Raw genomic sequence first — 25543 nt, 5'->3', positions numbered from 1 at the left:
TTACAAAGCGTTGGTGCGGCCTCATCTGGAATACGCAGTTCAGTTCTGGGCACCAGTCCATAGAAAGGACGCTCTGCAGCTGGAAAAAGTACAGAGGAGAGCGACTAAACTGATAAGGGGCATGGAGGGTCTTAGTTATGAAGAAAGATTGAAAGATTGAATATATTTAGTCTTGAGAAGAGACGTCTAAGGGGGGGATATGATTAACCTGTACAAATATATTAATGGGCCATACAAAAAATACGGTGAAAAACTGTTCCATGTAAAATGTCCTCAAAATGCAAGAGGGCACTGCCTCCGATTGGAGAGGAAAAAGTTCAGTCTCCAGAAGCGTCAAAGCTTCTTTACTGTAAGAACTGTGAAGCTGTGGAATAGACTTCCTCAGGACGTGGTCACCGCAGGAACAGTGGACAGTTTCAAAAAGGGTTTAGACGAATTCTTAAAAGTAAAAAAAATTAATGCTTATGAAAACGTGTAGAAATCTGAGTCTCTCTTCCTTCTGGGATTCACATCCCCACCTATCGCTTGGTTGAACTTGATGGACGTATGTCTTTTTTCAACCATATTAACTATGTAACTATGTAACCCAAGGGCGATCTCCCTCACGGAAGGCAAACTCTCTGCTTTATTATTTTAAAAGGTTGCGGTCCTCAAAGTAATAATCCACTTTATACCCCGGAAGGGTAATCTACAGTGTAGGATCAGATAGTCCTAATCTTGGAATCAAAGGTTGAGGTAAATTGGTTCTCCAGGCTCGGCCCGGGATAACAGAGACAAGCCTGTCTTCCTCTCCTTCCTCCTAAGGCTCCATTCACACGTCCGCCATTGTGGTCTGCATCCGTTTCGCAATTGTGCGGACCTATTCATTGTATATGGGGACGGAATGGATGCGGACAGCATACAGTGTGCTGTCTGCATTCGCATTTCCGGAGTGCACCGCCGATCTGCGGCTCCGAAAAAAATAGAACTTGTCCGCAATTGCGGATAAGAATAGGCTTTTCTATGGGGGTGCCGGCCGGGTGTATTGCGGATACGCAATGCACTACGGGCGTGTGAATTGACCCTAACTCCCAACTCCTAATCTCCCTCTTACGTCCTGTGGCTGCACTATATAAATGGTGGAAATATGTAATGCATGTTACCAGCCTGTATTATGGATTCAGCAGCATAGACAAAGGAATAGTGCAAAATTACATCATACTATACATAACAATTTGGAGTGGACCATACACACATATGTGGGACACTACACTAAGGTGGCATAACTACTGTGTGGAGGCACTAAGAGCATACCTACTGTGTGGGGGCACTAAGCGGAACAACTACTGGGTGGGGGCATTAAGGGGGATTCACTACTGTGCGGGGGCATTAGGTAGATCTAGAGCTGTGGCTTGGTGGAATAAAAAATGTACTGTGGCACATACGCTGCTGCTGTTGTCCCTCCTTGGGCTTTTCAGAAGTCAGCAGGTACGGCCTCAGCAGTGACAGGCAACCAGTTGAGTATTTTCTTTTTTTCTCACACCATGCCCGGAGATCCCCTCTTTTTTTTTTTTTTTTTCCAAGTCTTGGGCAACCCCTTTACCTATAAACACTTCTGCATTTCTGTTCACTTGTCACTGGAGGAAGTGAAATACAGAACCAAGTGTATCTGGTTCCCAAAGGGACCGGGTGAAAGGCTAAAGAAAAAGAAACTGTTTTGGATAAAAACTTAAAAATTCTAATTTTTCCCAAGGCCCAGGGCATATTTTCAGTTTTTGTCCAGAGTTTGAATTTAAAGGGACACTGACAGGCCAAATCAGCATATATAGTTAGATATATCACATTACAGGTCTTATACAGTCTTTTAAAAGCATATAAGTATCCCCCCTGTCCACCTTATAAAGAGCGAAATATAAAGTTTTATAACCTGCTTGTCCGGTCAGCAATCTGCCCAAGGGGCGGCGTTTCATGTGAAAATGCGCCCAGCCAGCCTTCCGAACTGCCGTTCTGAAGCCCCGCCCAGCTCATCAATATTCACTTCGCTGGGCGGCGGCTAGAACTCTCCCCAGTCCCGATCCTGCGCATGGGCAATTCAATCCTCCGGGCATCGTTCATGCCCAATCTTGTGCGCCTGCGCCCCGCCGTGGTTAGATCGCGCCTGCGTACACACACCAGCCTGCGTCTTCGAGGCAGCTGCAGCCTCAGCCATGCACTGTTCAGAGCAGCGCTTCAGAGCGCTGCTCACTCACATCGTCAAAGGGGTTAATTATAGACAATTGAATTGCCCATGCGCAGGATCGGGACTGGGGAGAGTTGTAGCCCCGCCCAGCGAAGTGAATAATGATGAGCTGGGCGGGGCTTCAGAACGGCAGTTGGGAAGGCTGGCTGGGCGCATTTTCACATGAAACGCCGCCCCTTGGGCAGATTGGTGACCGGACAAGCAGGTTATAAAACTTTATATTTCGCTCTTTATAAGGTGGACAGGGGGGATACTTATATGCTTTTAAAAGACTGTATAAGACCTGCAATGTCATATATCTAACTATATATGCTGATTTGGCCTGTCAGTGTCCCTTTAAGGGTATATCCACACGAGACATAAATTGCTGCGGAAAAGTCTGCGACAAACTCCATGAGTAACGTGGATTTTTTTTGTGGCTTTTTCTGCAGATTTGCCATTGATTTCACCCCATGCGATGCAAATGGTGACATCCATGGTGGAAAAATGTAGCATAAACTGACATGGGTGTAAAACAAAACATAATAGAATTATAAAACAACCTCAGTGCACTCCAATCGATCGTGCCGAGGTATAGCGTCACACTCCCAAAACAATCAACAATTACTTTGTGGACAGGGTATCCTAATAATCTAAAATGTAACTTTTACTAGATATGCCATAAAACAATGATTCCATAAAATTGACCATAACACCAAAAACAGTGAGCAAATCAAAAAAGACTGAATCAATATCAACGCACCCTACTATTGTCTCGTCGTAACATGAGATCCAATCTTACCGTCTAGGGCAGGTCACAATATTAGTAAGATACAGTCTTACCGCCTCCAGACGTGTAGATTGCAGATCAGGTGTGTGATAAAAGAGTAAAAATGTCCTTAAAATGCAGTGGCCAAGGATATTGAAGACAGGTGCTCTGGTTGTGAATGTAAAGAGCAGCTATACAATAGTGACCCTAGTTATTATTCCCTCACAGGTGGTTAAGAGGAGGGGACTAATACATTGGCTGCCTAACAGACACAGAGCACCCGCCCCGATAGGGGCAACCCCATACGGAACCTGTCCCTAGTTAGGGGCCTATTCCCTATGCTTGCCCTCACTATATCCCTACATGCCACGTTTCAGCCTTGCTACGGGACTCATCAGGGGAAGTTCGATATTAGAGTATCACATCTACTCCCATACAGTAGAGGTGATACTCTAATATCGAACTTCACTAAATATATTCCACTGATGAGTCCCGTAGCAAGGACGAAACGTGGCAGCATTTTTTTGCGGATTGCACACATATCCACAGCTGGGAGTGGAAATAGTTCTGCAAGACCATGATCAGAATCCACAGGGCAATTTATGGCAGCCTGTAAGCAGGACTGGTGCAAGGATTTTTGCCACCCTAGGCAAAAGTTAATTTTGCCGCCCCTTTGACTCTGCCTATTGACCACGCCCCTTTTTTGTCGCCCACCTATTTATACAGACTGTACCCTTCATTGTGGTAAGGCCACATTTTCTCCCTCCAGCTACATACTATGTCATCCAGAGATCCCCACAAGTTTCATCCACAGATCCCCCATAAATGTCATCCACAGATCCCCCATAAGTGTCATCCACAGATCCCCACAAGTGTCATCCACAGATCCCCACAAGTGTCATCCACAGATCCCCACAAGTGTCATCCACAGATCCCCCATAAGTGTCATCCACAGATCCCCCATAAGTGTCATCCACAGATCCCCACAAGTGTCATCCACAGATCCCCACAAGTGTCATCCACAGATCCCCACAAGTGTCATCCTCAGATCCCCACAAGTGTCATCCACAGATCCCCACAAGTGTCATCCACAGATCCCCCATAAATGTCATCCACAGATCCCCACAAGTGTCATCCTCAGATCCCCACAAGTGTCATCCACAGATCCCCACAAGTGTCATCCACAGATCCCCCATAAATGTCATCCACAGATCCCCCATAAATGTCATCCACAGATCCCCTCCCTGCCCAGTGCTACCTCCTAGCTAATTTATTCACTTCACTTGCCTCTGTATAATCTCGCACAGGCGCACTGGCAGAGGCATCGTCGAACGAGGTGCGCTGGAAGACGGCGCATGCGCACTTCGCTCGACGGTGCCTCTGCCAGTCCGCTTGTGAGAGATTACACAGAGGTAAATTAAGTGAATAAATTAGCTAGGAGGCGGCGCTGCGGGCCGGCGCCTCCAGCAAGAGTGCGCTCTACGCGGTGGCCTACCTTGCTTATGGGTGGCGTCGGCCCTGCCTGTAAGCTGCCTTCGGCACATGGGCTGTTGTAAGGATGTGGGGCAAGAAACCTTAAATGTATTACTCTGCAATATCTCACTTTGGTCAGTAGATGGCAGCAAAGTATAAACGTCTATATGAGCTGTCTATGAGAGATAAGTAAATACCTTTTTTGTTTGCAAGGTTGGTAATTAGCTAATTTAATGCTGTTTGTGTACCCCTACAAGCATTACAGCAGGCTGGATATGCAGGTTTGACACAGCACTTAGCAATTGACTTATTGCATCACACTCTCCCTGCAAGGGGAGGAGGGGCCGAGAGGAGCAGGAAGTGAACAGACGGAGGTTGTGCTTGGTGCTCCTGGAGACCAGAAGAGATCTTCTCTGCAGATTCTGGAAGGGAATGGGACAGCTCACGGTGGAGAATGGCGACAGCACGAAGGGGAGGTTTGCAGCGGCGACCCCAGTAGTGTCGTTTCTGTAGGATCCAGTTCTGGAGTGGACCAGGAAATAAGATAAAGCACCAAGAACCTGCTCAAGGAACTATAAGTGCGGCTGTGCCGCGTCACATTGCACCACACTGGTAAAGTGGCATTTGGACATACAATAACGCTCCAAATACAGTTTCATTGCGGTGTACGGGCTGTAAGCTAATCCAAAGCCCCAAGGGACAGACATCATTTCCCTGTGGATTACAAATAGGGAAGTCTGATTTAAAGAGACAGACATTTACCTGTGGATTACAAATAGTATTTCGCAATACTTAGGGTGCACCCCAACGAGGGACTCTTCCAGGAACACACAAGTGCAGCCAGGCTGCTTAATGGACTTTGGGGAAAACATCACATTTACTGGTTTATTGTTAGACAGTGTTACATTTACTGTTGGTTTATTTTCTGTGTACCAATCTGTTCTATATATTCTCAGCTTCTTGTTCACTATATTGTATACAATGGTGAAGTAGGGAACCGTCTGCTCCACCCGTCCCCAATCTGTGCTCTTCCCTGAAGGGGATGGTGCAGCGAGCCGGACCGCAGGGGAAACACGTGAGGCTCACGGTGGGCCGATGGGGATAGTAGTTCATGTACTCACTGTTACCGGAGCCTCCCTGGGCCTGCAGTGCAGTGGATGGGAAGACAGCACTAAATCCTCCGGGGCACTCTCTATTGCAGGGAACACCAGCCAGGTGGAAGTTGAGGTGCCCTTGATGGTGTAGGTGTTTAAGGTGCTTTGGTGGCTGGGCCCCTATGTTCGTGACGCCAGCACCGTAAGGTGCAAATGTTGAGTGTAGTAGTAGTAATGAAGAGTCAGTCAAACATTTACTTGAATAAATAGTCTCAAGGCAGATGTTACAGTCCATCAATAAAGTGCATTCATATGGCATAAGTGATGACTCAGAAATAAGTTCAATTGTATTCCACTTATCAGGTTTAGGTAATTGTCAGTTGAGGAGTTCTCTTTAAGGTTGACACTTTACAGGCAAGACTTCTGTAATTATTCTAAGTCCAAACTATAGCACTCTGGTACTAAACATGCTGTTTTCTACTTATCTTGAGCTATCCAACAAGGGCGTTCTCCCTCGTGGCAGGCATCAGTCTTCTGCTACATTATTTGCCGGATGCTCTCCTAAAAAGGTTTAGGTTTTCCACTATATCCCGGAAGGCTTGTGTAGTGTAAAGGACTTATGCTGATGAGGTACATACGCTAGATTCAGCTGTAACCCTCACTAGGCTTACTTCATATTTTGACATAGACTCACTGTCTGGTGCTTGGTTGCTGTGGTTGTCTTCTCCAGGCTTGATCAGGGCCCAGAGGAAAGGAAAACAGCTACATGTTGATTTAGGCCTGTTTCTCTCCTCCAAGAACTTACTTTCCTCCTCTCACTCTGACTCTAACATAACATTCTGCTCTCTCAGCTAAACACACAACAGCTATATATATTATGTGGCGCCAGCGCCACCTAGGGGCGAATGGTTGAAGTGACAATGCCAGACTGATAATGTGAAATACCATACATTAGATAAATACATAAATATGCTGATGTTTAAAGTGTCCCTTTCACACAAATGTGGGACTCTGCATACCCCACTGCTAAAAGATAAGTCATCCTCGACGTTTGCAGTGACTGAAGCTGTGGATCTCTAACGCCGTCTCCTGAAATACACAAAATACACTCCATACACAAATATACATATGTTCATTGCAATGTACTATCATAACACTTCGATAACCTCCTGTAATAAAGGGTTATGCACAACAATACAGAATAGGCAATTTATCACATATATATACATCACTTTTTTTTTTCTTAGTGCATAAGGACAAAGGGGCGTTGTAATCTTCAGTGCTTGACGGGGATAAAATGGGCGGTGATCTCACATTTGGGACAATGTAGTCCATGACATAGTCTTGAGACAAAGTCCATCCCTGATTTGGGGTATAAATAATTAGTAATCCAAAGGGTTAATTAAAGTGCAAAGTTTTTTTTAAGGCACAGAAAAATGTGTTTCTGGGTACAGTTCCTTGAACGGGGAAGATGTGCGCCATTCATCGGGGGAACAGGGCTAACAAGTATTCATTTTTATTTTGTTAAACTATAGGGGCAGTGCTATTTTGGCACTAAGGGGGCATTCTACTGTGTGGGGGCACTAAGAGGGAATTACTACTGTGTGGAGGCACTAAGAGGGCATAACTACTGTGTGGGGGCACTATGGTGCATTCTACTGTGTGGCGGCACTATGGTGCATTCTACTGTGTGCGAGCACTGAGAGGGCATAACTACTGTATGGAGGCACTAATGGGGCATTCTACTGTGGCACTAAGGGTATTATAACTACTGTGTGGGGGCACTATGGTGCATTCTACTGTGTGGAGGCACTAAGAGGGCATAACTACTGTGTGGGGGCACTATGGTGCATTCTACTGTGTGGCGGCACTATGGTGCATTCTACTGTGTGCGAGCACTGAGAGGGCATAACTACTGTATGGAGGCACTAATGGGGCATTCTACTGTGTGGGGGCACTAAGAGGGCATAACTACTGTGTGGAGGCACTAATGGGGCATTCTACTGTGTGGAGGCACTAAGAGGGCATAACTACTGTGTGGAGGCACTAAGAGGGCATAACTACTGTGTGGAGGCACTATGGTGCATTCTACTGTGTGGAGGCACTATGGGTATTATAACTACTGTGTGGGGGCACTAATAGGGCCAGGTGCAGACTGAGAACTTAAAGTAATACAAAAAGTGGCCCCGTTTTGTAGTTGGGTCCAAATTGATGGAAGGCAGGGCCAGTAATACCATATTGTGGCACATTATAGCACCCCAACAGAGCCAAATACCACAGTGCATCACAAAATATATCCCCAAAAACTTCCACTGGCCGGCCATGAGGAGGGACCAGGTGGCCCTGTTGGCATTGGCCCACCGGGAAATTTTCCTGTAAGGTCTATGGCCGATCCGCCCCTGAATGTGGCATTCTACTATGTGGGGGCATTAAGGAAGCATAACTACTGTGTGGGGGCAATAAAGGGGGGGGGGGGCACTCATGCAATTTCTGTACTGGGCCCACCAATGTAAAAACATCCCTGGATATAGCGGATGAATACGAGTATCTGAACTCTGCTGCTCTGTAAAGGAGGGCTGTGCTGCCCTCTGCTGGCAGCATATGGAAATTCTAGTAATGTCTCGGAGGTGACTAATTCTACAATACTTTCTCTGGCTATGATGGGAAACCTGGACTGTTCTGATAAACCAAGTGGCTAGGAGACTGCAGGACCAGTATATATCTTAGGCCTCATGCACACGACCGTTGTGTGCATCCGCGGCCGTTGTTCCGTTTTCCGTTTTTTTTCGCGGACCCATTGACTTTCAATGGGTCCGTGGAAAAATCGGAAAATGCACCGTTTGGCTTCCGCGTCCGTGATCCGTTTTTCCAGTCCGTGAAAAAAATATGACCTGTCCAATTTTTTTCACGGACAACGGTTCACGGACCCATTCAAGTCAATAGGTCCGTGAAAAATCACGGATGCACACAAGATAGTCATCCGCGTCCGTGATCCGTGTCCGTGATCCGTGTCCGTTTTTCCTATCATTTTCAATGCAAACTTGACTTAGTTTTTTTTTTCACTTTTCATGTCCGTGGATCCTCCAAAAATCAAGGAAGACCCACGGATGAAAAAACGGACACAGATCACAGAACAACGGAAACCGTTTTTGCGGACCGTAAAAAAAAACGGTCGTGTGCATGAGGCCTTAATCTAATCCAAATCCTTTCTTCCCTGGTGACAGGTTCCCTTTAAAGGGGCTTGTCTGGACCATACGTGATCAGCTAGTTGGTGGGGAAACCTGTCTCACATGGTTGTCCAAACCAAATAACCCCTTTAACACTCACCTATCCGCAGGGGTCATAATTGCCCGATCGCTCAAAATCATCGCATCGGCGCTCGTTACGGGCAATTTATCTGCCAGTGTAAAGGGACCCTAACTGAATATTCACACGACCGTATATTTTGTACACATCCAATCCGCATCTTTTTGTGGGTTGGATGCAGACCCATGCAAAAAATGAGGACAGCACACCGTTTGCTGTCCGCATCCGTATGTCCGTTCCGTAGCTCAGCAAAAAAGATAGAACATGTCCTATTATTGTCTGTTTTGCGGACAAGAATAGGCATTGTTACAATGGATCTAAAAAAAAAAAATGGACACGTCACATGGACGTCACCCGTATTTTCTGCGGACCGCAAAATACATATGGTCATATACCGTACAGACAGAATGTATTTTGCTGTCTGCAAAATGCGGATCCTAAAAAAAAAAAGATATCATCCATGTGACGTCCATGTTGCATACGTTTTTTTTTTTTTAATGCGTACCTATTGTAACAATGCCTGTCCTTGTCCGAAAAACGGACAAGAGTAGGACATGTTCTATCTTTTTCTGCGGGACTACGGTACAGACGGTGCGCCGTCCACATCTTTTGCGACCTTACTGAAATTACTGGGTCCGCATCCAATCCGTAAAAGATGCTGATCAGGTGTGGACCAGAAATTAGGTTGCGTTATTGGGGCCTCCGTGTGACATCCGTAATTCACGGACGTTGCTCAGCTGAAAATTAATTTCAAGGGCATTTTCTATCTACCATGAAATACGGACGCACCACGGATGCTATCCGTGCTGTGTCCGTGATTTTCATGGACCCATAGACTTCAATGGGCGTGCTTGGACCTCATCACGGACCAAAGTAGTGCATGTCTCTGATTTTTATTTTTTTTACTGCTCCACGTTCAGTGAAAAAATACTGGTGTGAACAGGCACATTTAAATCAATGGGTACGCGTGCTGTCCGTGGAAAATGTGGAAAACACGTACGTGAAAAACAGAAATGTGGATGAGGCCTAATGGTTCAGCTCTAAAAACAGAACAGATTTTTCCCTTATGTCCGTGTAGTCTGCTGGTTTTGGCTCTCAATAACTGATGGAAATCACTGACCAAACACTGACATGTGAATAAGGCCTCATGCACAGTCATTAGCTGAAGCATTGCATGTGACCATGTCCATGAAAGAGAAAGCGGAGGCAGCACAGAGGACCAGAGCGTCATGGAGCAGGTAAGTATGAATCTTCAGGGGGCAGGCTGCGGGCACTTGCTAAAAAAGAATTATTACTGTAAAAAATCCCTTTAAGGGCTCATGCACATGAACGTATTTTCTTTCTGTGTCCGTTCCGTTTTTTTTGTGGACTTTATGCGGAACCATTCACTTCAGTGGGTCCGCAAAAAAAACGGAAGGTACTCCGTGTGCATTCCGTTTCCATATGTCCGTATTTCCGTTCAGCAAAATAATAGACGCATTACAGACAAGGATAGAACTGTTCCATTAGGGGCCAGCTGTTCCCTTCCGCAAAATACGGAATGCACACGGACGTCATGCGTATTTTTTGCGGATCCGTTTTTAGCGGACCGCAAAATACATACGGTCGTGTGCACGAGGCCTAAGGCAGTGGTTTTAGTGTCGGGGATGCTAGGTGTACATACACATACACTGCGTGCAGAATTATTAGGCAAATGAGTATTTTGACCACATCATCCTCTTTATGCATGTTGTCTTACTCCAAGCTGTATAGGCTCGAAAGCCTACTACCAATTAAGCATATTAGGTGATGTGCATCTCTGTAATGAGAAGGGGTGTGGTCTAATGACATCAACACCCTATATCAGGTGTGCATAATTATTAGGCAACTTCCTTTCCTTTGGCAAAATGGGTCAAAAGAAGGACTTGACAGGCTCAGAAAAGTCAAAAATAGTGAGATATCTTGCAGAGGGATGCAGCACTCTTAAAATTGCAAAGCTTCTGAAGCGTGATCATCGAACAATCAAGCGTTTCATTCAAAATAGTCAACAGGGTCGCAAGAAGCGTGTGGAAAAACCAAGGCGCAAAATAACTGCCCATGAACTGAGAAAAGTCAAGCGTGCAGCTGCCAAGATGCTACTTGCCACCAGTTTGGCCATATTTCAGAGCTGCAACATCACTGGAGTGCCCAAAAGCACAAGGTGTGCAATACTCAGAGACATGGCCAAGGTAAGAAAGGCTGAAAGACGACCACCACTGAACAAGACACACAAGCTGAAACGTCAAGACTGGGCCAAGAAATATCTCAAGACTGATTTTTCTAAGGTTTTATGGACTGATGAAATGAGAGTGAGTCTTGATGGGCCAGATGGATGGGCCCGTGGCTGGATTGGTAAAGGGCAGAGAGCTCCAGTCCGACTCAGACGCCAGCAAGGTGGAGGTGGAGTACTGGTTTGGGCTGGTATCATCAAAGATGAGCTTGTGGGGCCTTTTCGGGTTGAGGATGGAGTCAAGCTCAACTCCCAGTCCTACTGCCAGTTTCTGGAAGACACCTTCTTCAAGCAGTGGTACAGGAAGAAGTCTGCATCCTTCAAGAAAAACATGATTTTCATGCAGGACAATGCTCCATCACACGCGTCCAAGTACTCCACAGCGTGGCTGGCAAGAAAGGGTATAAAAGAAGAAAATCTAATGACATGGCCTCCTTGTTCACCTGATCTGAACCCCATTGAGAACCTGTGAGATTTACAAGGAGGGAAAACAGTACACCTCTCTGAACAGTGTCTGGGAGGCTGTGGTTGCTGCTGCACGCAATGTTGATGGTGAACAGATCAAAACACTGACAGAATCCATGGATGGCAGGCTTTTGAGTGTCCTTGCAAAGAAAGGTGGCTATATTGGTCACTGATTTGTTTTTGTTTTGTTTTTGAATGTCAGAAATGTATATTTGTGAATGTTGAGATGTTATATTGGTTTCACTGGTAAAAATAAATAATTGAAATGGGTATATATTTGTTTTTTGTTAAGTTGCCTAATAATTATGCACAGTAATAGTCACCTGCACACACAGATATCCCCCTAAAAGAGCTAAAACTAAAAACAAACTAAAAACTACTTCCAAAAATATTCAGCTTTGATATTAATGAGTTTTTTGGGTTCATTGAGAACATGGTTGTTGTTCAATAATAAAATTAATCCTCAAAAATACAACTTGCCTAATAATTCTGCACTCCCTGTATTGTCCATCTAATATTTTTTTGTAATGTGAAGTGACTTTTGTCCAAATTATGACAATAACAAGTACTCCAATATTAAAATGAAATGATCCGTACATGGTACCAAAAACAATCCACGATTTCCCCAACATCATAGATAAAGCCCCACAGGCACTTCAAAGACTTCATATGGGGGTTTAGATATCACCAACAGATAAGGGTCCTTTCAGATGGGCAGATTATGAGCACTGATCGACAATATATCATATCCTTGTTACTCCCTCCCATGGACCTAGCTGAAGAAGGTGATCTCACCAGCTTCCCTCACCCATCACACATTTAATTATTACTCCTATAAGGGTTCTCTAAAAAACACCCAAAAATTTGTAGCCACAGTTACAGGTTATCTGGAGTTCCCTATGGCTTGAACCAGTGTGTGTGTGTGTAACGAACAGTAGGTGTGGCTCTTGTGCCCCTTAACCAGTTTGACTTTGGGCTAAACCTAAGGAAGTTGTCCTGGTGGTTCCCTAGCATTTACCCTTTAACCCCTGTACAGGGATCTGGACTTCGCTGCAGGGAAACAACAAGGCCTCTACCTCCTGGCATAGTCCTGGCGTAGTTAACCGCTCACCCATCAGGGTCAGAGACACTGGTGCGAAGCACCAAGGGATCAGGCAAAAGGCATAGTCTGAACACAGTCCAAGGTTAGGGCAGGCTGAGTATGTGCATATTCCAGATAGCAATTCCAATGTGTACATGAGTATGTAGTACAAGTATCAGTTCCAAAGTCGGGGCAGGCGGAGAAGAGCAGAATCGGTAAACAGGTAAGGTACGGTACATAGGTAGTCAGACAAGAGATAACACTCAGGGAGACCTGATCAGAACCTTAGTCAGTAGCTGGACAAGGACCAAGAGGAAAGGATTAACTCTGAAAGGAAGTTCATTAAGCACTAGTCCCAATACACACAGGCTGAGAGGAGCAATGCCTGCATCTGCCTTGGACAGCGGCAGGCACGGAGCACCGGTGTAACAGCGTTCACAATATACTCCACTTCTTCCATGTGGCAAGATCGCTTGAAGATCCTTCTACCTACACCAAGTACAAGGTTTGTATTCTGACACAATGCACATGACAGAATTTGTACAAACAATGGAAGATAGTAAACTCACTATAATCATTCCCTAGTGACACCAGTGAGGAAGATGCAATGGATATGCCTTTAGGTAATTTTATTGAACGTACGTTGAGAAGTGATGATAGAGGTCGAAGGGATATCCTCTCTCCAGCTATGTCCTGCATGTCTGACAAACAGGAAAGGACTGTAGGACATAGGATATAAGCTCACAGAGGAGAAGAAGATACAGGATAAACGGCATGGAAATTACAGCATAGATAACTTCATAAAACCAAATATAACAATGGCCACTAGATGACAGCAAATCACACTATCAAGTATAGTGGTTGACAAATAGAATGCACTTAATATGAATTCTAAATTAGAAACTCTTAGCTGGGGCAGCACAGTGTGACTACACCAAACTACAACATTTTTCTCCCAACCTCAGAGCTTCAAAGTTGTGTCCTCCTCCCATCTACATAGATGGTTCTCATCTGTCTTGGTTAGATGATGGATGAAAAACTCCAGAAGACCCATGTTATGGATGGTATGCCCCAATTTTGGTGAAGAATGTCGGAAATGCTGATGTCTCTAGGGTTGTGGTCATCAGCAAACCTCAGGTGGCTTATACAGATGGCAAAAAGTGATTCCCAGATACTGGAAAAGGCCATCACTCCCCACACTAGGAGAATGGTTTCTACAAGTTTTCTTGCTTTGGAAGGTCAAGCCTTTGTTGGGTTTACCAACATCTGGGGGGATTCATTTTGTTCCAATTCTACTGGATCCATGATCTCTAGGTGCCCCTTCCTGTCACCTCACGCTTATGATAGCACCAGATGGTCCTTGTCCTAGTTGACCACAACCTCCATGTTTTGCGAACCTTTTGTTCTCCACATTTGTCTGTCATACGGCAAAAAAAGCTACGACACCAGCAAACTGCAGTCTAATGGAGCCGAGCGGAGTCAAACGGAAAGTTTCTTTATATAGTCCGTAATATCAGCGGAGGAGCAGTAGTCACAGTCCACTAGTGGCGTTCTCCATGTAATCCACCAATATCCAGCTACCATAACACTGCGATCTCCTCCGAGGGGCCGTTCTGTCAAATAAGTGGACAGTATACATGGGATGCAATAGAACATAAAAAAAATAGACCATTGACAGAAAAATCTGAAGTAGACCAGGGATAGACTCCGATTGGTGGTCTTCTGGAGCTGTTTTTAGTTTTTTTTGCAATGTGTGATAGTATAAATGTTATACTGTCTCTCTATCATCTATAATCTATCTCATATCTATCTATTATATATCTCCTATCTATCTATCTATCTATTATATATCTCCTATCTATCTATCTATTATATATCTCCTATCTATCTATCTATTATATATCTATCTTCTATCTTTCTATCTGTCTATTATCTATTTATCCGATCAATGTCTCTATCATAAATAGATTGTCCATTAATTCTATTGAAATATTATTTTTCCATTAAACATCTATATATTATTAGTTGTCTATCCATTATAAATCTATATTTTATTATTTATTGAATTATCTATCTATCTAATATTTATCTGTCTGTATGTCTATATCTAGATAGATATATAATCGATAGGCATAGATAAAAAAAATGGATACATAAATAATAGAGAGATAGATATAAATGATAGATACAGACAGATAGGACTGGAGATGACTTGGTGCTGTGCCTCCGCTGGTGCTGATGGTACCGGGGGCACAGGAGGGGCAGGCCGTGTCCTCCCGGTATTGGTCCAGCTGCCGCCCCCTCCCTCTGCTGCAGCCCCCCCTCCTCGGTCAGCTGACAGCCCCCTCCTCCTCATCCTCCTCCTCCTCCGTCTCTCCAGCTCTCTCCACCCTCTCCCCTGCAGTCGGATCTCTCTCTTGGATCGGATCTCTCTCTTGGACCGGCTCAGGATGGCACCCAGCGGACTCAAGGCGGTGGTGGGAGAAAGTAAGGCGAGGGTGGGCCCGGGGCGGGAGGGGGGCAGGTGCGGGGGATGGAGGGCTAGATGTGCGGGGCGACCCCTCCCTGTGTCCTGCGGCTCTGCCTCCTGCAGCAGCAGCCTCCCGTCTCCCCATCATCCGCTCCCAGCACAGGCTGCACTGGTCCCAGCATCCCTGCAGCATCATCATCCCCCAGAATCCCCTCCATCCTGCTGTCCGCCATGCCAGGATCTTCCCTAGTAATAGCATAGAATCAGACTACAACCACCATCATCCTCAGTCATCCGACCTGACCACCCCTATCAATGGCCATATATCTCCTCACTCCCATTATCCCTCTTCACACATCAGCAGTGCCCCCCCCCACCCTAAATCCCCAGGGGGTCCTCATGTCACCATTATAGAGGGCTGTCACCAGAGCTAGCACTGCACAGGAGCTTCATCTGTCACCTACCTACCTACCTACCTCATCTCCTACCTACCTACCTCATCTCCTACCTATCTCATCTCCCTCTTCTATCTATCTATCTATTATCTATCTGTATCCATCTACATTAGGTCCCCATAACCATATTACAAGTGTGACCGTAGAAAAGCGCCCGCCATAGACCAAAGGCTTTTATACAGGTCACCGACTTGATGACTTTAAGGGGTAGGTTATGTCTTATAATACATGGTAGCTGCTGCAGTACATCTTTTTTTTTCTGGAGGAAGATGAACCCTGTGCCCAGAGCTCTTCTGCAGCACCGGCCGGTATTATGAGGTTCTGCAGCAGCTGAAACTATTATAAGGCCTCGTGCACACGACCGTGTCCGTATTTCAAAATGACTTATTTTGTCCTCAGTACGGAGCAGAATAGGACATGTTCTATAATCTGTGGTACCGAAATACAGATGACATCCGCGTGCTGTCCGTTTTTTTGGGGGGTGGGTTTTTTGTGAACTCATAGAAATGAATGGGGCTGCGTGTAATCTGCAAAATGGCGGATTGGACAAGGATTCAAAATAGGGTCGTTTGCATTAAGCCTGTTTGTAATACACAGTGGGAGGAGGGGTCGTTTTGTACAAATGTCTCTTCAAATTCTTGTAAAATAAAAAATTGATATAGATATACAGTATATAAATATTATAATACATGTTGGCTGCTGCAGAACCTCTTTTTCTTAAGAGGAAAGTGGAGCTTCATTTCGGTTGCTGTGGTCTTTTGGCTTTACAAGGCTCTTCTGCAGCAGCTGCTACCTGTATTATGAGGTTCTGCAGCAGCTGAGGTGTGTATTATGAAGTTCTGCAGCAGCTGAGGTGTGTATTATGAGGTTCTGCAGCAGCTGAGGTGTGTATTAGGAGGTTCTGCAGCAGCTGAGGTGTGTATTATGAGGTTCTGCAGCATCTGAGGTGAGTATTCTGAGGTTCTGCAGCAGCTGAGGTGAGTATTCTGAGGTTCTGCAGCAGTGGTGGCCTGTATTATGAGGTTCTGCAGCAGCTGCTGCCTGTATTATGTGGTTCTGCAGCAGCTGCTGCCTGTATTATGTGGTTCTGCAGCAGTTACGGCCTGTATTCTGAGGTTCTGCAGCAGTGGTGGCCTGTATTATGAGGTTCTGCAGCAGCTGCTGCCTGTATTATGTGGTTCTGCAGCAGTTACGGCCTGTATTATGTGGTTCTGCAGCAGTTACGGCAGTGGAGACTGCTGGGCCCTGTATATGGCTGCACACACTGGTCATATATAAAGGCTCCTGCTCTACACAAGCCGCATGTCCCGAGGGGGATAACAGATGTTCTGCCTGTCCATAATTTATGACCTGGAAAGCCTCCTGTGCAGTGTGACGCTATATACCTGGCTCTTCATGTCAGGATTGTGTCACCATTCGCCCCGCAGGCACCGCTGGTCACTGGCGATCATGGCGTCAGTGTCTCAAGACAATCATTGGGCCGTGAGAGGGTGACTGACTTCAAGGGATTGTCCAGTTTCAGTAAACGAAGCTTATTTATTATTGTGCCATGAATCTTTCTAATATAATTGGTGACAGTGTCGAGATCACTGCTTGCTGTCATTGAGAAAAGCTTAAAGGGTTTAAAAAACAAACAGACAAGAAATACTCACCTCCCCCATCCCCACCTCCAAACAAACAGGCTGAGGCGGGTCACTGCTGTGGCCAGTGATCGGCTGAACGGTTATTTCCGGTGTTTCCATAGGCAGCCGGGACCCGATAAGCGCCGAAACGGCAGTGGTAGGGGATCGGTGACTACTGCATATTTTATTCATTTTTAACCATGCCCCTTTTCTAACAATTTTTTAGATTTTCCAGAATAGATGTGAAATTTTTCTGAAAGAGGAATATATTTTTTGAGGCTTGAAGGTTTGTCCTCTTTTAATAAAAGTGGCTTAAAAAAAAAAGAAAAGAAAACATACATCACCGATTTCTCCCTATTTCGATGCCTTTTTGGTCCCCGTTGGTCTTATGGTCCTTAGGGATTGGTGAGGCGAGTGTCTTTTCTTTAGTTTTTTTTTAATGTTTAATAAATAAATAAAATCAATCAATAAATAAAATAAATAAACAAATAGAAAATAAATAAACAAATTACGAACAGACAACCCCTTTAAAAAAAAAAATCCCTAAGAAAAAAAGCAGGTTTGCGAAAGGTTCCTTGAGGCTAGTCATGTGATTTATCTTGACCAATAAAAAAAAAACAGACGAAAATCTCCCTTATGGCACCGACTATAATTATTAATCCTATGACTTGCCGTCAAGGTGGAGTTCTGACCTCTGGGACTTCCGCAATGTTAGATTATTTTTATTTTTTTGGAAGAGCGTCACTGCGGACCAAACACAGCGCGGCAAATATCCCTTAAAGGGGTTTTCCGAGTGTTTTATACTGATAATTAGAGATGAGCGAATCGACTTCGGATGAAACATCCGAAGTCGATTCGCATAAAACTTTGTTCTAATACTGTATTGGCTCCGATGAGCAGAAGTTATTGCTTCGCGAAGTCTCACGAGACTTCACGCAATAACTTCATAAATTAATTTGTACTGTAAAAAAGTGGTACCTTGGAACCGAACCCCAGTTCGGTAAATGGTTTTTTGCAGTACTTCGCGAAGCAATAACTTCGGCTCATCGGAGCCAATACAGCTCCTGCTCCGTACAGTATTAGAACGAAGTTTTATGTGAGGAAGTCGATTCGCTCATCCCTACTGATACTCTATCCTAGTGATGATGATCTAGAAAAGGGAGGCCAACATTCTGGACCCTGCCAATTAGCTGTTTGAGGAGGCCCCTGGCATGCCTCTTTGAAGCTTTTCCTAGGCCAGTGATGTCACATTCATCGGTCACATGGCCTAGGTGCAGCTTAGTGCTATTCAGGTGAGCTGCAATACCAAGCACTACCACTATCCAGTGGATGGCGCTGTGTTTGGTAAGCCGTAAATAGGCCGCAGGGCTTACCGGAGCACCACGACCTCTTCAAACAGCTGATTAACCGGGCGGGTGTCGTACCCTCACCGATCACATACTGATGACCTATCCCGACGCTCGGAAAACCCGTTTAACTGAGGTCTGTTAAGTTGAAGTGATGAATATACTAATATATAGAGAGCGAGGGTCAGATTTTGATGATATGTGCGTAGATCATGATAATGGTCAGGCCTTCCGCTGCTCTGTACCCCAATAATCAGCTGTAATCTGTGGAGGGGCCCAGCAGCAAGTGCTCAGTTCCCCTACAGCACCACCGCAGGAGAGAAGAGGCATTACACGATTGCCATTGGAAAGTATGGATGTTTCAGGTCATCCAGAGCAAGAGACACTCTTTCGTGCTGTTCTCTGCTCTGAGTAATACAGAAAGATCCTTACCCCCTCTATTAATTCAGAACTTATAAATGAGGTCCTTCAAATGAAGAACCACTTTAAGTTGTTAATGGATAGTCATATGTATCGTTGATGCTTTCATGACGGACTGACCAACATATTTTCAGTCTGCTATAACATAAGGGGGAACCCAGCAGCAAACGTTCCGTTTCCTTACAGAAATGAAAACATCAAAAGCAACTGGTTATCTATATCATGCATACATGTACAGAGTCCTCCAGAATAAGTGTTGCCCATTATAGCTCATGGTTCTCCAACCTGCGCATCTCCAGTTGTTGCAAAACTACAACTCCCATCATGCCCTGACAGCTATGCCCTGTGCTCCCCCATTTTAATGGAGCGGCGGTCTTGCATACCTGATGCCACTTCATTCAGTTCCATGAAGATGCCGGGGAGCACGGGCCTCTGTTCTCAAAATCAGCGGGGCCCAAGCGGTCAGACCCCTGGCGATCAGGCACAGGATAGGGGATAAGGTGTCTTAATGGGACATACCCTTTAAGACAAAATCATTTAAAAAGCCTGTATACAAAAAAAATGCTATCATTTTTGCTGTAGTTTTCTTCGTAGGCCCTGTTCAGAACAACCTAGTGAAGTGATATACACAGTGTGTACAGCGGGAAAAGCTCCCTGTATACACGCTATAAGCTTATAGGGCACCTTTGTCCTGATGGGGGAAAAATAGTGTCCTTTTGGCCTCCATTGGGCTAGTATATGTCAGTATACTACAAAAATAGTATAAAATACCATAATAGGCTATTCTTTTCTATAGATACACAGTAAAATAACCAAAATTGATTTACCTTATATTTTTATTTCCTGTAGTCCGCAGGCAGCACAGTCACGAAAGCTGTGCTGCCGTAGCACCTCCAGGAAAACAAAAATGTATTTACCTGAAAGTTTCATTTTTTACAGTCTTTCGACAGCACAGAAAGGTGTGCTGCCATAGGATGTCCAGGAAAACTAAAATTTAGTTACCTGAAATTTTAATTTTTTACAGTTCTTAGACAGCACAGTCATGAAAGCTGTGCCCCTGTAGGACATTCAGGAAAATGAAAATGTATTTACCTGAAATTTTCATTTTTGGTAGCCCTTAGACAGCACAGTCACGAAAGGTGTGCTGCGGTAGGATGTCCAGGATAACAAAAACCTATTTACCTGAACTTTTCATTTTCTGTAGTCCTTAGACAGCACAGTCACGAAAGCTGTGCGTCCTTAGGACGTCCAGGAAAACAAACATTTTTTTATCAGAAATTTTCATAATCCTGTAGTCCGTAGGCAGCACAAAGTCACGAAAGCTGTGCCTCCGTAGGACGTCCAGGAAAATGAAAATGTATTTACCTGAAATTTTCATTTCCTGTAGTCCGCAGGCAGCACAACTTTCGTGATTGTTCTGCTGTAGGATGTCCACAAAATACAGTATATATAGTATACAGTAAAAAATGTATACTGTGTTTTTTTTTTAAGTGGTGCCACAGGATCTGAGATAAATGTATAATCACTGGGGATGGGGGGGAATCCTACCTCTGGGACTCCCACTGAGAATGGGGATCCCCAGAGTCCCATGTGTAAATGGAGCGGTAGGGCTTCTCCATTCACTTCTATAGGACTGCAGATTACATCGCTTGTCTATCTCCAGTAGTCCTATAGAAGTGAATGGAGCGGTGGTCGCACACTTCATTCACAGAGGGGTCCCCCTTTCTATGATCGGTCGGGGTCCCGGCCGTCATCCATTTAGCACCTATCCTGTAGATTGTGTTTTGTGCGTCAACCCCCTTTAAGGCTCCTCAGTAAGTGGAGAAGAGAAGAGAAATATGACGGCAGCCGGAATGTGACGCACACGTGTGAAATTCCTGTATACTGAGGCTGATGGTGGTGAAGGCCTCTGGCGCAGTGCATGCATCTATCCACCATTTAATACATGCATGCAAGGGCTCTATTAGACCTGGTTCACATTTGAAGTCAATTTTTGACACCGATTCTGCATCAAAAATTCGGTAAATATGGTAAATGCAATTTGTTGATGGCTTTTGTCTGTGGAGTTGTACGTGCTTCTCTGCAGACAGGCGGTGGGGATGGAACAGCTGTGTCCGAGCCTTCTCTCCACCACACAATCATATTACCCTCCATCAACCCCATTAATGCCGGATTGTAAGCGGTTAATCGGCTTGTGCTCAGAGGACACAGCAATTAATCACTTGTATCAGGCCTCTTCCTCCCTCTGCATTCATGGCCTCTGCAGATAAGGCAGGGCGATGACAGCTCTTTTTTAAAGGGCCCGGGTCCTAGGTCTATGTTCTGATCTGTATATATTGTAACCTGAGCAGTGTGCAGCTGCGAAACACACAGGTGTCCATCTCTGTGCACCCTGCTCAGATCAGACGAAATGCAGAGGTGTTTTGTCTCTGCGTATTTGAAGCGGCTTACTAAGAAAAACGTATAATCCTTAATGCAGACAGATCCCTTAAAGGGGTTGTCCCGTCTCAGACATTGATGGCCTATCACTAAGATGCCATCAATGTCAGATACGAGCGGGTCTCACCTCTGGGACCTGCTGCTAAGCCCAGAACGGGCCCCCCAAACTGAAGAAGAGCGCACTGTGTAAGCGCGTTTTTTGCTATAATATCGGAGCACTGGCTTGGCTTTTTCCAGCAGTCCCATAGCGGTGAATGGAGAGATGGCCTTGCATGCGCGGTGCGCTCTCTATTCGCTGCTATGGCACTTCCGAAAATAGCCATTAGCTATTTTTGCAACTCTCATAGCAGCGAATTGAGAGCGCGTCTCGCATGCGCCGTGTGCTCGCCTTCATTTCTGGGTCCCTATTCTGAAGATAGAAGCAGGTCCCAGAGATGGAACCTGCGCTTATCTGCCATCAATGTCTGAGATGAGACAACCCCTTGAAAGGGCATCTGTCAGCAGTTTTGTACCTATGACACTGGCTGACCTGTTACATGTGCACTTGGCAGCTGAAGACATCTGTGTTGGTCCCATGTCCATATGTGCCCGCATTGCTGAGAAAAATGATGTTTTAATATATGCAAATGAGCCTCTAGGAGCAACAGGGGCGTTACCATTACACCTAGAGGCTCAGCTCTCTCTGCAATTATGTTTTCGCCTGTATACCGGAAAGCTACACCCTAAACGTGTACACGGGGTTACAGGAGCCCGACAGAGGCCACTGTATACCCTCCATTGGAACAGATTTTTACGTATACATTAGCAGTCACAGAGGGGCTATCCTCCTTTAAGATATCCATTTGTCTTACATGTCTTATAGAGAAAGCAAGTTTAGAAAAGCTCGTTGGTTGCACAGGGATAATGTACACAGTGATGTCACAGTACAGGATAATAAACACAGTGATGTCACAGTACAGGCATAATAAACACAGTGATGTCACAGTACAGAGATAATAAACACAGTGATGTCACAGTGCAGGGATAATAAACACAGTGATGTCACAGTACAGGGATAATAAACACAGTGATGTCACAGTACAGGGATAATACACACAGTGATGTCACAGTACAGGCATAATAAACACAGTGATGTCACAGTACAGGGATAATAAACACAGTGATGTCACAGTACAGGGATAATACACACAGTGATGTCACAGTACAGGCATAATAAACACAGTGATGTCACAGTACAGAGATAATAAACACAGTGATGTCACAGTACAGGGATAATACACACAGTGATGTCACAGTACAGGGATAATAAACACAGTGATGTCACAGTACAGGGATAATAAACACAGTGATGTCACAGTACAGGGATAATAAACACAGTGATGTCACAGTACAGGGATAATACACACAGTGATGTCACAGTACAGAGATAATAAACACAGTGATGTCACAGGACAGGGATAATACACACAGTGATGTCACAGTACAGGGATAATGTACACAGTGATGTCACAGTACAGGATAATAAACACAGTGATGTCACAGTACAGAGATAATAAACACAGTGATGTCACAGTACAGGGATAATACACACAGTGATGTCACAGTACAGGGATAATACACACAGTGATGTCACAGTACAGAGATAATAAACACAGTGATGTCACAGGACAGAGATAATAAACACAGTGATGTCACAGTACAGGGATAATACACACAGTGATGTCACAGTACAGAGATAATAAACACAGTGATGTCACAGTACAGAGATAATAAACACAGTGATGTCACAGTACAGAGATAATATACACGGTGATGTCACAGCACAGGGATAATAAACACAGTGATATCACAGTACAGGGATAATAAACAGTGATGTCACAGTACAGAGATAATAGTACAGAGATAACACAGGGATAATGATGTCACAGTACAGAGATAATAAACACAGTGATGTCACAGTACAGAGATAATAAACACAGTGATGTCACAGTACAGAGATAATACACACGGTGATGTCACAGTACAGGGATAATAAACACAGTGATATCACAGTACAGGGATAATAAACAGTGATGTCACAGTGCAGGGATAATAAACACAGTGATGTCACAGTACAGGGATAATAAACACAGTGATATCACAGTACAGGGATAATAAACACAGTGATATCACAGTACAGGGATAATAAACAGTGATGTCACAGTGCAGGGATAATAAACACAGTGATGTCACAGTGCAGGGATAATAAACACAGTGATGTCACAGGACAGAGATAATAAACACAGTGATGTCACAGTACAGGGATAATAAACACAGTGATATCACAGTACAGGGATAATAAACACAGTGATGTCACAGTACAGGGATAATACACACAGTGATGTCACAGTACAGGGATAATAAACAGTGATGTCACAGTACAGGATAATAAACACAGTGATGTCACAGTGCAGGGATAATAAACACAGTGATGTCACAGGACAGAGATAATAAACACAGTGATGTCACAGTACAGGGATAATACACACAGTGATGTCACAGTACAGGGATAATACACACAGTGATGTCACAGTACAGAGATAATAAACACAGTGATGTCACAGGACAGAGATAATAAACACAGTGATGTCACAGTACAGGGATAATACACACAGTGATGTCACAGTACAGAGATAATAAACACAGTGATGTCACAGTACAGAGATAATAAACACAGTGATGTCACAGTACAGAGATAATACACACGGTGATGTCACAGCACAAGGATAATAAACACAGTGATGTCACAGTACATGTATAATAAACGCAGTGATGTCACAGTACAGGGATAATAAACACAGTGATGTCACAGGACAGAGATAATAAACACAGTGATGTCACAGTACGGGGATAATAAACGCAGTGATGTCACAGTACATGGATAATAAACGCAGGGATGTCACAGTACAGGGATAATACACATAGTGATGTCACACTAAGGGGATAATAAACACAGTGATGTCACAGTACAGGGATAATACACATAGTGATGTCACAGTACAGGGATAATACACACAGTGATGTCACAGGACAGAGATAATAAACACAGTGATGTCACAGTACAGGGATAATAAACACAGTGATGTCACAGTACAGGGATAATACACACAGTGATGTCACAGTACAGGGATAATAAACAGTGATGTCACAGTACAGGGATAATAAACACAGTGATGTCACCGTACAGGGATAATAAACACAGTGATGTCACAGTACAGAGATAATAAACACAGTGATGTCACAGTACAGGGATAATAAACACAGTGATGTCACAGTACAGAGATAATAAACACAGTGATGTCACAGTACAGGGATAATACACACGGTGATGTCACAGTACAGGGATAATAAACACAGTGATGTCACAGTACATGTATAATAAACGCAGTGATGTCACAGTACAGGGATAATAAACACAGTGATGTCACAGTACAGGGATAATAAACACAGTGATGTCACAGTACAGAGATAATAAACACAGTGATGTCACAGTGCAGGGATAATACACACAGTGATGTCACAGTACAGGGATAATAAACACAGTGATGTCACAGTACAGAGATAATAAACACAGTGATGTCACAGTACAGGGATAATAAACACAGTGATGTCACAGTACGGGGATAATAAACACAGTGATGTCACAGTAAGGGGATAATAAACACAGTGATGTCACAGTACAGAGATAATAAACACAGTGATGTCACAGTACAGGGATAATAAACACAGTGATGTCACAGTACGGGGATAATAAACATAGTGATGTCACAGTACGGGGATAATACACACGGTGATGTCACAGTACAGGGATAATAAACACAGTGATGTCACAGTGCAGGGATAATAAACACAGTGATGTCACAGTATAAAGATAATAAACACAGTGATGTCACAGTACAGGGATAATAAACACAGTGATGTCACAGTACAGGATAATAAACACAGTGATGTCACAGTACAGGGATAATAAACACAGTGATATCACAGTACAGGGATAATAAACACAGTGATGTCACAGTACAGGGATAATACACACAGTGATGTCACAGTACAGGGATAATAAACAGTGATGTCACAGTACAGGATAATAAACACAGTGATGTCACAGTGCAGGGATAA

General features: G+C 44.3%; 1 protein-coding gene across 3 annotated transcripts in view; it reads left to right on the top strand.

Annotated features, from left to right (window-relative positions):
• Nucleotides 1-25543, top strand: part of STXBP1 (syntaxin binding protein 1) — a 119470-nt gene that overhangs the window by 43624 nt on the left and 50303 nt on the right. For 2 of the 3 annotated variants that reach the window (XM_040405156.1, XM_040405155.1), the window contains exon 1: nt 15009-15120. The exons of the other annotated variant lie outside the window; for it this stretch is intronic. In XM_040405156.1, the coding sequence (XP_040261090.1) occupies nt 15084-15120 (37 nt within the window). In that variant the 5' untranslated portion in view covers nt 15009-15083. Of the gene's footprint in view, nt 1-15008; nt 15121-25543 lie in introns of those variants that run through there. 3 annotated transcript variants of the gene reach the window in all.

The sequence above is a fragment of the Bufo bufo genome, chromosome 8 (assembly GCF_905171765.1).
Source record: "Bufo bufo chromosome 8, aBufBuf1.1, whole genome shotgun sequence".
Taxonomy (NCBI): Eukaryota; Metazoa; Chordata; class Amphibia; order Anura; family Bufonidae; genus Bufo; species Bufo bufo.
This window is presented reverse-complemented; position numbering and strand designations above follow the sequence as displayed.